This window comes from Orcinus orca, chromosome 6 (assembly GCF_937001465.1).
Source record: "Orcinus orca chromosome 6, mOrcOrc1.1, whole genome shotgun sequence".
In the NCBI taxonomy this organism is placed as follows: Eukaryota; Metazoa; Chordata; class Mammalia; order Artiodactyla; family Delphinidae; genus Orcinus; species Orcinus orca.
Genome location: NC_064564.1, coordinates 112,224,119 through 112,238,801, shown reverse-complemented (window position 1 = coordinate 112,238,801; position 14,683 = coordinate 112,224,119). Strand labels below are relative to the sequence as shown.

At 51.7% G+C, this 14,683-nt stretch overlaps 2 protein-coding genes across 23 annotated transcripts in view; one reads left to right on the top strand and one right to left on the bottom strand.

The window, feature by feature from the left end:
• Positions 1-3,407, top strand: part of ANGPTL2 (angiopoietin like 2) — a 34,003-nt gene extending 30,596 nt beyond the window's left edge. The window contains exon 5 of the mRNA XM_004269204.4: positions 1,601-3,407. Within this exon, the coding sequence (XP_004269252.1) occupies positions 1,601-1,800 (200 nt within the window). The 3' untranslated portion in view covers positions 1,801-3,407. The remainder of the gene's footprint in view (positions 1-1,600) is intronic.
• Positions 1-14,683, bottom strand: part of RALGPS1 (Ral GEF with PH domain and SH3 binding motif 1) — a 287,326-nt gene that overhangs the window by 127,568 nt on the left and 145,075 nt on the right. The window lies entirely within an intron of this gene.

The following is a 14,683-nucleotide window of genomic DNA, read 5'->3' as shown; positions in this document are numbered from 1 at the left end:
AAACACACACAGTCCAACCCTAAGTCCAGACATCAACCCCCCACATTCATCTCAAGGCTCCACACCTCAATTCCTTGAGATGAGGGCCCCTGGGCCCTCGCTGGCTGGTCCCTGGGGAGCCAAGCCCGCCTCCAGGCCAAGGCTGTTCTCATGGGCAAACCCAGCCCCCTCCTGCCCCAGCTCCCTGATAGGTCCCACTCTAAAGGCCACAGCCTCCCCTTTGAGGACTGTCCCAGGAACCACCTGCACTTCCTTGGCAAGCCCGGCTGCCTACATCCTGAGAATGGATCCCCACTCCAGGTCACCGACACCTCTACCTAGGGTCAGCAGTGCAGAACTGACCCAGCTGCAAGGGCCCCGAGGAGGCAGTGTGTCATCTGAGGCCGGGGCTGCTGAGGCTTCCAGAAGAGCAGGGCAGGAAGAGGACCCTCATCAGAACTGTCAGACTCTGGGGACAGAGAGGCTGGTTACAGCATTTCTTGAGGGCCGTTATGGGGAGCAGGGAGCAGACTGTTCTGCGACCCCAACTGTCAGGCCTGTCCAGCAGCAGGGTCAGTGGACGTGAGGCAGTGAGCTCCCTGTCCCTGGAGGCATGAGAGGCGAGCTCAGGAGGGGCGTCCACTGGCTGATGGGTGGCTGGCTGTGGCGCGCCGAGGGTTCTGCCCTCCAAATCCGATGCTGCCACTTGGACCTCGTGGCCTCGGGTCATGGCCCAGAGGGGCCAGAAAAAAACTTTGGGAAAACGTGGGCTGCTGGGGCTCTGGGGGGTGCCTGGGGCTGAGTCTCCTCTTGGCTTTCTGCCTTAGCCGGCCTGCTCCCTCCTCACCTCGCCCCAAGGCCTCTCCCGGAGCAGAGCTGCCCGCCCCATCGGGCCCCCAAACCTACAAACTTGACCGGGCAGCCCTTCCCCTGAGTGGGGTCTCTCCTGGGGCCTGACAATGTCTTACCCCTCCCTCCTGGTAAGGGCGATGCCCCTGCACGCCTGCTTGTACCTTGCCCACACTTTTACTGTTGTTCCGACTGTTGTTCCGAACTGCTTGTCCTTGGCAGCAAAATCCAGCATGATATGATAGTGCCAGAAACTTTATGAAAATATCTTGCTTTTGTGGAAAAAAAAATTGTTTTTGGCTGGAATACAGACTTGGGAGGAATAGAGGAACATTTCATCTTAAACACTTCCTTTGTCATTCTATAAAGACTCTTGATCTAATAGTTTCAGCTCTTAAAAAACATTCCTAAGAAAAACTGGCCCTCTACCCGCCCACCTCAGGTCATTTCTGTTTTCCTCCCTGGTGCTTGCTCTGCAGCGAGCCCTGGGCTAATCCGTGGCCTCCTTCGGTTCCCACACGGGTCCCGTACTGTGCAGGGGCAGCACGTTCATCCTTATTTTACCGTGAGAATTCAGTGGCTCAACAAGGTTAAGTTGCCTGCCCAAGATCACAGAGCTCGTTAGTCAGCAGGCAGGTCTGAGGCCCCGTCCCCTCCCAGGCACCCTTGGTCCAAATGCCTCCACAGGGGGTCCCTCAGAAGCCCGCCGAGCAGACGGTGGACACGGGTAGAACCTCCTCCCTGAGACCTTCTCGCTCTTTCTCTCCTGTAGGCAACTGTGCCCACTACCAGAAGGGCGGCTGGTGGTATAATGCCTGTGCCCACTCCAACCTCAACGGGGTCTGGTACCGCGGGGGCCACTACCGGAGCCGCTACCAGGATGGAGTCTACTGGGCTGAGTTCCGAGGAGGCTCCTACTCACTCAAGAAGGTGGTGATGATGATCCGGCCGAACCCCAACACCTTCCACTAGGCTGGCCCCCCTCCTGACCCCTCGTGGCTGCCAGGAGCCTGCCCGGCTGTGCTGGCCCAGCCCAGAGAGCGCCTCCTTCCAGTTCACCTCAGGACTGGGAGGACTGCGATGCTGGACTATGATTTCCCAAGTCACTGCGGCAGATAATACAACTGAATCCAAGCAGTATTCTCTGTTGCTACTACTCTTCTCCACATCGGACAGCCCCTCGTGTTTCCAGACAGGACAGGACGGCAGACAAGTCTTTCCTTAAATAAATTAAGCCCCAGCAATAAAAACACAACTGCAAAACACCTTCATAATATACACGTGTGTGAGCCGACCTTGTGCACTTATGTGTATACCATGTATATATGCATTTAGATATATACACGTGGCGTATATCTAGATACATATATAGGTTTGCCTTATATACCTAAATACATGTATATTCAATTCTCAGATGCTGAGGCTGTTAACAACAGCTCTGCTCTTAGGAGAAGAGCAGTTCATTCATGTTGTATTACTTGAGTCTAAGGGCAGATCACAGACTGTGTAGCTCTCATTCAAAGAACAATCCTTGGCATCCACAGGCCTGGATTCTTCCAGGACTGTCTACAGTACTATTCTCTCACATAGGGGTTCTCAACCTCCTTGCTTAAGATCCCCCTTGGCACCTAACCCAATTTCAAAACCCCCATCCCTCTTTATTTCTGTACTTCTCCTCATTCTCAGGACTTTTCACCGCCCACCCATCCACCCACCTATCCATGTATTCAATGCCATTCAATTAAGTGCCTTCCATGCTCCAGTCCCCGGCCACTTGTGTTCCAGGCACCTTTTCTGCTCTTCTCTATTCCTTGCCTACTTACTCCTCACCTTTTCTGTACCCCTGTGCTTTCTTTCCAGGCTACATTCCTTAGCCTCTGAGTAGGAAAGCATGGACTCCACGTGGTCAGGAAAGGGAAAGTCAGGCCCAAAAGCTAACTCTTGGCCACAAGGATAATGGTATTTGTAGTCTCGTATTTTCCAGTCACAGTTTAGCCTCCCTGTCATTTTAACCTTCACAGAAATAATAACCTACCTTGCCAGCAGATATTCGATTGAAGAGAAGTCATCATCCAATCGTTGGGGGCCCCAAATGGCTACATACCAAAGGTCCCATGCTCTCAGGCCAACTAGTGTCCACATCTCGTCTCCAAACTACACTTCCCCGGAGATCAAGCACCACAAAAATGAGAACTGGCCACTCGTCGTGAGTTACTGAATAACCAGGGGCCACGGAGCCCTGGGTCAGCGCATCACAGTGCGGCGGCTTTCTTAGTCCTGTTAGCCACGGAGCATCAGGCTTGGTACTACCAGGACTCTTGCCAAGCAGGGAGCAAGGGATGAACAAGAAGATGAGACCCTCCTAGAGGGCACGTGGGTCGGGGTGGGAGAGATGTTGGAACGTTCGGTACTGTCCACATCTGGCTGTGTGCCTATTACCTCAGCAGTCTCACAAAGTGTTCCATGTAGCATGTTTTGTGTATATAAAAGGGACTTTTTTTTTTTTAATATATTCTCAGATTATCCTTGTAATGACACATCTGCAATAAAAGCCATCAGTGCTATTTGGATGTATCTACGCTGTGCGTTATTGTTTTAGAATGCCTTCCTGCGGCCTCCGATACCAGAGCCTCTTTGAGTAAAACCAGGAAGAGACTCATCCGTGGGAATCAATTAAATCACACTTTCCCTATCCCTGGTTTCCAACTCTGCCCTGTGGAGTCCCACGACAGTACCTCAGGCCAAGATGGCTTCCTGGAGCCCCACCTCCTTACGTCTAGCTGCGTCCTGGATGTCTCTGCCAGACACAAGCAGTGCAGTCAACACCTGAAACACCTTTCCCCAGGTCTGGTCTCATTTCACCATCTACGCAATTGCTCGGGTGAGAAGCCAGGACTCCTCCCTCCCCCTGGCCAAGGTCGACCCACCCCTCCGTGCAAGGCCTCTTCTCTGCCTTGGTGTAGGCCCTCCTGCCCTCTCCCCTCGACCACAGCAACAGGCTCCCCACCAGACCAAGGAGGCCTGTGCCTCCACCTCCCTCGTCCCAATCCGACTTCCACACTAGCTGCCAGAACCACCTTCCTATAAAACAAATCTGTCGGTAGGGAAGGTGCCTCTGGGCCTGATGAGAAGCCCCAAAACCATAAAGGAAAAGACGAAGGGATAGAACTAAAGAAAGTCCTGAATTTTTTGCCCTCTGAAAAACAAAACAAAATAAAACATGACTGAGATTGAAAGGCAAATATTAAACAAGAGAAAAGTATACGATTAATATTCATGCTACACCAAGAACTCTTTCAAATTAAGAAGAAAGATACAAACACTGTGATAGAAAACTTGGTAAAGCGCACAAACACATTAGAAGACTCACAAACGGCCAGTAAACAAGAAAAGAGGCCAACCTCAGTAATCAGCAGAGTTGTACATTAAATCAAGCATAAACCATCACATGGTGCCTAGCAGACTGGCAAAAACGAAAAAATGTCAATCTCCACATTGACAAGGGAATGGAGAAATATGTACTCTATGCACTCTGGGTGGAAGTAAACACTGATTCAATCATTTTGAAGAGCAGTTTGGCAAGAGCAGTTTGGTATATATCAAAATTTAAAACGTACTTAAACCTTTGGACTCACCAATCTCTCTTCTTAATGACAAAGTAATGCTGCCCTATGAGAGCCTTTTCTAGCAAAGTTGTACTGTGGAGACACTGATGTCTACTGAAGCCTACTATGTGTTTGGAATTGGACTTGTGTCTCCTTACGTGACCTCACGGCAGCCTGTGTAGGAGGGACTGTTCCCCTCACTTCACAGAAGGGGAGAAAGTGAGGCTCACAGCCAGACTGCTGGTAAAATGCCCCAGCAGGAGTTAGTCCAGAAGGTTCTAGATGTCAAGCACTAAGAGTTCTCAACTCCCTTCTCCCAACTGCCTAGTCAGTGTTGGGGGTCACAGTGGAATCTGGACACTACTAGGTGTCCTCAACCTCGGCCCAGACCACACCTACGCCCTCCCATACCTGGAGTCGGGTGTGTGGGATGCAAGGATTGACGGCAAAGGAAGATAGGGCCCAACCTTACCAGTCACTGGTCTTATGTCCAAACCCCAAAGCAGAGAGCTCTGGAAAGCCACACTAGACAAGGGGGAGCAACCCTTTACTAAACTAGCTGGGAACCAAACAAAAGCAGGGCCTGACGCCACTGGTTCTCCAACGCCACACACCCTGATACCCAAACCTGGGTCTTGGTCAAATCATACCCCAGCTATATGGAAGGAGAGGGAGGCATAAGCCCATCAGAGATGTGGAACCCACTCTCCCTGAAGTAAAATGGAGGAAGGGGAGCAAGTTTACCAAACCAACAGCATCAAAGAAGAGAACAGGGAGACGAGAGGGCTGTGCTCAGGCGCCACGCCTGGTGCCCAGGGAGTCGCCCCCCTGCCGGCAAACAGCACTCGGCACAACCAACACACATCAACAGTCCTCCTCGCCCATCCCGCCTGGGGACTTCTAAGGCCTACAGTCATAGGGGTCCTTCTGTTACTAAGGTCTCCATGGTGAGTGCCTCTGCAGACCCAGAAGGAAGTCAGTGACACCTTGATCAGTGGAGGGCACCCACCTGCTGGGCTCGTGTGCAGAACACGGCAGGAAGACAGAGATGTTCCCCAAGCAAGTGACACTGAACAGGGCCCCCTCCCCCCGAATCTTGCCAATTTGATCCAGATTGAAAGAGAAACCTTTGAACTACTGCAAACACTGGGGATGGGAATCCATGATGTTCATACTCCGCAGATGCTCTTTGGGAGCTCAAGGGGTCCCCCCGATCTCCCAAGAGCACCTCATCTGCTTTATACAGTCTGGTAAAAACTCTCAGTTATAGTAAAGGAAAGCTAGAGAACTGGATTAAACAAAAAAAGGAACATTTTAAGTGTAACAAAATCTTAAACAGGCACTCTTTCAGCCTCGGTTTTTTCTGAGTCTCGAAAGGCTAAGGACAAAATCATAACTGATAAGAGCTCCCACGTTATGGACCAAAAGATGCAAGACCCTCCTTGCAAGAGGGAGGCCCCAAACTGGCTCTGCAGCATTAGCTGGTTGCCCACCTGCAGCCTGTGTAAGAGGCACAGAAAAAGTATCCCGGGGTGGGGGGATGACTCGTCCCCATGATATGCTCCCCCCTGCCACCACAGGGAGGGTAGGTGTTCCCCCTCCTTCAATCAGTGAGAGGAGCTTCCAGGGACCATTCCAAGAGTCTAGCACTACCATCTGACTCACACCTCAAGTCTGCAGGCCAGACGTGGAGAGCAGTAAGAAGCGGGTACTGCGCTGGGAGCAAAGGGCAAGCCCACCGATGGGGGCGGGGAGGCAAGGACACAGTTCCTAGGAACCAGAGGGCAGCCTGGATGGTGAGGAGGGGTGGTGCATGAGACCCAGGAGCCAAGGAGGGGCCATAAGTGGTCGGCTAGAGGAGAAGCACTGCCCCATGGAGGGAGCTGAGTCAGAGGTGCCCCGAAGGGAAATTCTGAAGAAGCAGCAACAAAGAGGGAGAAAAGACAGGAAGAGGGAAAAGACAGAGCGTGGGTACTCTGGGCAGCTGGCATACCCAAGGGTGCCAGCTCTGGGTTCCGACTGAACAGGCCATATCAGAAGGGCCCTTGCCTCTCCCTTGTCTGTCTCGTCTGTTCCAACTCCAAGGGCCACAAAGCTCAGTGGACCAGGAGGGAGGCAATAGAACCGCGGGGTCTGGTGGAGGCACCCGAGCATGTGCCCTCCCCCACCCCAGGCCTCCAGCAGGACCGGCTGTAGGAGTCCAGACTTCGGACTCCTACACTGGATGGTCTGGAGTGACGTGACTATCAACAGCAGAGAGACTTCAGGGCCGCTAAGTTCTCAGCATCGACTGGGAAAAGAACGAAGCCACAGAGTAGGCTGGAAAGGACACTGCGGAAAAATAAAGTTGGTTTCTTCTCACACCTGACTGGGTCCAGCTCATTCAATAAGCTGGTTACATAAGGACATGAGGTATCTCCCGGAGTCCATGAGCAGGGACACAGCTGGGCCTCACAAGGACCAGGAACCAGAAACTGCTTGGAAAGCCTTCAAGAGGCCAGGAATCCGCCCTCTCAGCCTCTCTCTGTCCTTTCCCTTTCCCTGCCTGCAGGGTCTCTCTCTGTTTCTTGTGCATGGATCCGCTTTTCCCAGCATGGAATTTCTAAGCTCACATGTCCTCCTGGTCTGAGTGCCAGCAAAGACCTGAAGACTCTCTCCTCGCAGCCAACTCCCAGCCAGAGGACCCACTGGCCCGCTCGGGTTGGGTGTCCTCACTCTTATCGACTGGGCTCCGAGCAGAGCTGGTGGAAGGAACGCGGCTGCTGGAGCTCAAGGCTGTGGAAGGCATGGGGGAAGCTCCCACGGTCCCAGCTGAGCAGGGGTCAAGGCTGGCTCTATATCCAGAAAGGTGTCTGGACTATACTCCAGCTGTTGTTGGTCCCCATCCTCTCTGGAGACCATATTTTGCCAACTAGGTGGATTCTGTCCCATTACTCGTTAGATCACGTCCTATTCCCCAGCCCCTCCCCTGCTGACTCCTGCCCTCCCAGGCTCAGCTGTGTCACTAAACACGACTGACACACGGCTGTGCCCAGAGGGGCTCTTACTGCCCTTCCTGGATACGCCGGGTTTCTCAATAGTTTTTGTAGATATAGGAGGCAACAAGTTCCCCACTGCTGGGCTCTTCCAGGCAGTATTTGCTCTGGATAACACTCATACCACCCACAATCTATAGGCGCTGTCCATGTGCCAGGCACCATGTGTGTCTCTTTAAACTCTCACAACCACCCTGTGAGGTGGGTTCTACAATTACCCAACCTTCGACGTCACAGAAATTGAGGCTCAGAGTTGTACGTGACTTGCCCAAGAACATGCAGCCTGAGATGCTCAGGATGTGAGCTCGAGTCTGACTCCTGAGCTCCTGCCTCTGCAGGATTAGATCACTGTCCCCAATGATGAAATGAAATGACCAAGGCTCCTCTCTCACCCCATCATCACTTCCTGGTACGTCTGAGAATCATGCAGCATGGAGCCTGCTGCCCACAGAAGTGGGTGTGTGAGCTGGCCAGCCAGCCTACCTGTGCAGAAGCAGCTGGATGGACAGTAGGTCCCCAGGTGTCAGGAAGTCAGTTCAGGGCTGTTTGCCCAATTTATCTCAGAGCTGAGGGCACAGAATAATAGGGGGCAGTGATGGAGAATATCTCTCAGCTTCTTGGGGCTCACAATCCTTTGCCAGGGCTAAAGTGGCTGGGCCCTGCCTCTCTCCCTTCCTCTTGGAGGACAATCTACAGACCAAGCGCCGCCCTTTGGCACTAGGAGTGTCCTGCTTGTGGCTGGTCTGGCTCTCACCTCATGTACCAATTCTATCTTGTCCAAGCCTTGGTCTGCACTATCTGGTAACTGGGTCCCTGTTGTGTTGGCTTATCTCCCATTTCCATGCCTTCAGGACAGGGGTTTGCTTGGCTAGTCTCTCTCAGATCCTGCAGTCAGGCCTGAACCAGCTCTAGCCTGGGACTCCACCCCTTGTGGACACATGCCTTGGTACCTACAATCACTGGGACACTCCTGACCTGGGGTATCCCGGGTCAGCTCACCCAAACATGGGAACTCAGACACAGATCATCCCTCCCAGCCGTGCAGCCTTCCCAAAGCCCTTCCACACGCAGCACCTCCCCACTGCTCGCCGACGGTCATGATACATCCATCTCCATGGGCGGGTCAGGGGTGCTTCCTTCCCGCTGCTGCAGTACATGTACCCTCCTAAAGTTGAGGGACATCTCACATTAGGAGGACAGCTCCCTGGGCAAGGGTGGACAGGCCACATTCGCCCTGACCCTTAGCAGAGCTGGGAGTGGCCCAGAACCCACAAGGGTAGCTAACAGAGCAAATGGGATTAGAATTGCCTTCCGGAGCAGTGCGATGACAGAGGCCAACGCCCTAGTCATCTGGAAGAGGGGAAAGAATTAGAGGAAGCACACAGCCTCCCTGGAGCCCAGAAAGCTGACCGAGCCCGAGGTGAGTGTGCCGGGCATCGGCTCCTCTCCACGGGAACCCGACAGCCAGGGCAGTGCAGGGCTGTGCTGGGGACGCGGGGAGAGGAATTAAGGACAGACATGCAGGATGCAGACACAGGAAGCAGGGACAACTGAGCAGCTGGGTGGGATGTCTGAAGGCCTGGCTGCCTAGCCCAGGCCCAGGGAGCACGGGCTTGAAGTAGGAAGCAGCTTCTTTGTCAAGAGCACAAAGAACTAGTGGGTACGAAATGTGTACTAAAACCAGAGGCCATCTTTCACCTGTCATTTCATTATAAGAAACTGGTTGGTAATGGCTAGCACTGGTGAGAGCAGAGAAGACAGGCAGGCTGGCATGCGTGGGTGGGAGTGGAACTGTAACCCAGGAAGTGGGTTCCCCAGCAGCAGTGACCAAAAAGAAAGTCGCACGTCACCTCTGCCCAGCAATTCCACTTCCAGCTCTTGGTGTTTCAGAAATACTCTGGCAGGTGAGTAAAGATACAAGTAAAAAGGTGTTCTCCACTGCACCACCCGTCCAAGGGAAAAAGTAGAAACAACCTAAGCATTTATCAATTGGGGCTAAACAAATCAACGTACATCCAGGCCCCGTCCAACAAGGCGCCATGTGGCCACGGGTGCCACGGAGCCACTTGGAAGAATGAAGGAGTTCTGTACCTGCTGCCACTGAACAGTACCCACCACACTTCGAGTGGAACAAAAAGTAAGGTGCAAAACAAACTGTCTACCCAAAGGTTCCCATTTTGGTTAAAAAGCACGAGACTCTTCGCACACCCCCATGTGCACTGATACTTCTCCGTGTGGATTCAAGTGCCTGGAAGGACACACCCAACCTGCCAACACTGGCTGCCTCTGAGAAGTAGGAGGGGAGGAAGGGGATTTTCACTTTCTACTTTATAGACTTTCTAGTGTGAGTTTTACAACAAACAATGTGTTACTTTTGTCATTTTAAGAGTTTTTAAAAGATGAATGGGAGTTGAATGGCACTGCTGGGCACAGCCTTTCTGGCCGCAGGAAGCCGAGATCTTGCCCGCCCCCGCTTGAACAGGCACTCCTGGGCCCCTAAAGCCCTGGACGACTTACACTCTAGGCCTTTCTGAGGGTAACTTCCTGGGACCTTTCAGGCTCTAATCAGCTTGTCCCCAGGCACCTTCCTTCCTCACAGAGCTGCCAGAATTCATCTCCTCTCCACATGGCAACCACCCCCTCTGCCCTAGAAGATTTCCTTCCCTCAAAATTAGCTTCTAATTTTGGGACCCAGCACTTCCTGCTGCCCCAGAGATCAATCTGACAGTCTTTTTTTTTTAGTTAAGGAGGTTTTTTTAATGATAAATATTTTACAGAAAATAATTACTCCCTACAGGGTATTATCTGGAGTTCATTACATGGAATAATTTATTTGCTCTTTACAGCAACCCCATGAGGCAGATCCTGTGATTATTCCCATTTTAAAGATAATGAAGTAACATTTCCAAGAGGATTCAGCTCATTAGCAATGGAGTCAGGACCTGAAAGAACGCAGTTTGCCTCCAGGGCTCTTGCTCTCAACTACTCTGACATATTGTCTCTGAGAAGTAAACAGAAAATAACACACATCTGAGGAAGCTTGTCATCAACAGCTTGTCCTGGATGTATGGGTTCATAGAGTCCTCTCCGTAAACAGTCAAGGGCAGGTAGGAAGTAATTCCTCCCTTTTGGCCCCTAGATTAGTCCCTTGTTCTAGACATCAGCTCAGCACCCATTGCCAGGGGTACATACCTCCATCTCTACCAGTAGAAGCCCAGGCCCTAGAGACTGAAGACCAGAGAGGGAGAGAAAGGAGTCCTTTCCTCCCTACAGTCTACTCTCTAGAGTCTGGAGTTTAGCCTGAGGCATCTGCTCTGTCTGGAGACGGTCAACAGCACTTATGTCCTTTTTCTATGTTGGCCCTACCTCCACAAGGGAGCAGGTCACAGCTCTGGATTTCCATCAATAAAGCAAACCCAAAATCGATACAGGAATTGGACACTTGTCCATTGCGTAAGTTGCTATGTGGGGCGGTTGGGAATCTCCTGATTTGTCTAGGTAGAACTCACCTCTGTCTGCCTGTTTGTCTGTCTGTCTCTCTCTAGCCCCAACTGTAACCTGCTCCTGATTCCATCATGGTGCCCGCTGTAGTCTCCTGCAGCAAGTCTGTAGGCACCTTGGGGACAGTGATTTGCCCTCTGCTTCTTTGGCACCTCTCATTTTCCCATGGTGGGTTCATATAAAATATGTGTGCAATGGATGAATGAGTGAATGAGTAAACTTAATGTATTTCAATACTATTTTTAACATCCACAATCTGACAGTCTTTTGTGTGTGGAGTTTTACAGCTGATTTTGTTCCAATACAGATGGGGCAACAAAGTAACAAATGTGGGGTAGTGATAAAGTTGGTGCAATGCACTAGTTATCCATTACTGTGTGACAACCTACCTCCAAATTTAGCACCTCACAACAATAAACATTTGCCGTCTTGCAGTTCCGTGGGTCAGAAGTTTGGGTGTGTTTTAGCTGGGCATCTCTGGCTTAAGGTGTCTCATGAGATGACAGTCATGGAGGGGCTGCGGCCTCCTTTGAAGGCTCCACTCAGGCACAATCTGCTTCCAAGTTCACTCACGTGGCTATCGGCAGGCCTCACACCCTCACCACACAGGCCTCGCCAGAGGACAGCCAAACACATGGCTGCTGGGTTCCCCCAGGATGAGTGAGCCAAGAAAGAGTAAGACGACAGCAACACCCAACAGAGAAGCAGTCTTTTTATAATCGAATCCCGGAGTGACATCCCATTATTTCTGTCATATAGGATTTGTTAGAAGCAAGTCAGTATGTTCTGCCCATGTTCCAGGGGAAGGGACTACACAAGGGATCGTTGGGGGCCAGCTTAGAAGCTACCTACCACGTGAAATCTTCCAGATTCTCAGGGCCATCGTCCTAACTCTTTCCAAAAGAGACGTCCCAATGGCCCCGCGTTATTCCTGCAGCTGGAGAAACTCTAGCCTTTCCTCTATCCCTAATCCTTCTCTTCTTTAGGGCTGGCGGGCCCTGGGAAGGCCCTCCTTCTCCCACCTTGAGCCCCTGTACCACACAGGAGGGCCCTGGAGACATTCCTCTCTTCAGCCCACTGTCTGGTTTCCCCAGAGGGTAAAGGTCTGTTAGCAGGAACATATGGCATAATCTGAGGTTAGTGGTGGGGCTCTGGGGTCGCAGCACTACAATGTGGCAGTAGTAAGTGGTGAAACTTTTAACAAGTCTTATTACGCTTCTGCAACTGTGACATAAGTTAAAAATAGTGCCTTCCTCAGAGGAAGGAGTGTTGGGAGGATTAAATGAGATCATGAGTGTAAAGCGCTCGGTGCGGGGCCTGTTGTGTGGTGGAAGAAGTAAATGTGAGTGCTGGTCATTTTTATTATTGTCAGCTTCTAATTAGAAGTCCAAAGACTAAGGGTCAAAGAGGAGCAGTTGTCTGATGACTCCACAGATTCCTGCTATGGAAACACACCTGCACTTGCACAAAATGGGCTCGTGCTCTCATCTCCTTTCCGGGGTTCAGACAAAACTGCTCGACCCAGAGAAAGGCTGACTGCAGGTCCCCCCTGTGCCCCAGAAGGGACGAATGTGACCAGCTGCTCAGATCTGGGCAGCAAAGCCTGAAGGAAAGAAACCTCTCCCCCAGCGTGTTTTCCTCCCATGCTGCTTCTCTCCATGGAGACAGATGTTAAATGGAGGATGCATAAGTTAAGGCAGGGTGGAACCCCAGCCATGAGCATGAGGTCTTGAGTTAAACTTGGTGTCTGCCTGGCATACAATGTTGGTAAGTCATAAGTGAAACAGTAGGGTTTTTTCATTCGCAAAATGGGGATTTTAATAACATCCACTGGCTTTTTGTGAAAATTGAGCAAGACTGTGAAGTCCCAGAGAAATGTGGATTTTAAGGTAACAAATCCTGAGATTGCAAAAGTAAAGGCAAAATTCTCTCTGGAAGGGAGAGATTTAAAACCATATGCAGCTGATGACTCAAAAAAATAATGGAAAAGGTTTCCTTCATTTGGGATGTGTTGTGTCTTTGTGATTATTCTGTTGAACGAGAAGCACGTTTGAGATGCATCCGAAGGTAGCTTTTCCCTGCTTGCTGGGCCCCAGAGGGGGCTGGATCCTTCCTCTATCTGGAGAAGGAGAAACTTGATCAAAGGCTCTCCTGGGCTTGTTGCGCCCTGTAGCACGTGGCCATCGGGCAAAGAGGAGAAAGGCACGGCTCTGGGCTCCAGAAGTAGGCATTCCAGAACGCAGGCTTAAGCTTTTCTTTGTGGCACTGACATCCCCTTAGCCATCCCCGAGCTGTGCTTCCCTGGCTAAGGAAGGAGGAGCCTGGGGCTTCCCTGGTGGCGCAGTGGTTAAGAATCCACCTGCCAGTGCAGGAGACACGGGTTCGAGCCCTGGTCCGGGAAGACCCCACATGCCGCAGAGCAATTAAGCCCACGCACCGCAACTACTGAGCCTGCACTCTAGAGCCTGCGAGCCACAAGTACTAAAGCCGGCGTGCCACAACTACTGAAGCCCATGCGTCTAGAGCCTGTGGTCCACAACAAGACAAGTCACCACAACGAGAAGCCTGCGCAATGCAACGAAGATTAGCTCCCACTAGCCGCAATTAGAGAAAGCCCACATGCAGCAAAGAAGACCCAACACAGCCAAAAATTAAATAAATAAAATAAATAAATTTATTTTTTAAAAAAGGGGGGGACTTCCCTGGTGGCGCAGTGGTTAAGAATCCGCCTGCCGATGCAGGGGACATGGGTTTGAGCCCTGGTCCGGGAAGATCCCACATGCCGCGGAGCAACGAAGCCCGTGCGCCACAACTCCTGAACCTGTGCTCTAGAGCCCACGAGACACAGCTACTGAGCCTGCGCTCTAGAGCCCGCGAGCCACAACTACTGAGCCCGCGTGCCATGACTACTGAAGCCCACACGCCTAGAGCCCATGCTCCACAACAAGAGAAGCCACTGACCGCAATAAGAAGCCCGTGCGCTGCAACGAAGAGTAGCCCCCGCTTGCTGCAACTAGAGAAAGCCCGTGTGCAGCAACGAAGACCCAACGCAGCCATAAATAAATAAATTTATTAGAAAAAAAAGGAGGAGCCTGGCTGTACACAGGTCCATCTGGAGAGACTGGGTAGGAAAGCAGGAGATGACTGGAGGGAGGGATCAGGGTTTGTGGCCAGGCAGCTGGCTGAGGCACCAGAAACGACCAAGATGGATCTGTGGAACAAATGAGTATTCCTTGGGGATTCTTGGGAACACATGGGGTGGGGAACTGAAGGGAAAAAAGGCTGAATTTCCTGCATGCGGAATGGAATTTTTTCAGTTGGGAGTTAAAGGAAAGAATTAGCCTTAATGCTGGCAAACTTGGGGACAGGTGGATAACACTGTGGTAACCCTAACTTGGGAGCCATCGGACTTTGGTCCTGGGGTGGTACAGGCCCCCACCAAAGGGGCAACAGCCACTCTGATTCGGTTCTGGGAAGCAGAAGATCTGCCGGCATCCATCAGTTCAAGCCCCCTGCCTTCTGGAGGGAGATCAAGAGAGCACGTGCCCGTGCCCTTTCATCTCTGCTCAAATGCGCACATCCTTCATTCTCAAAGCCCAGGCACAGGGAGATGCATGCGTCTCCAATCCGGTATGAGGGACATGCTCACTGATAACTGTTTTAGGTCTCTCCAAGGCTTTGCTCTAAAATGAACTGTTTTCAAAAGGGCTTCCC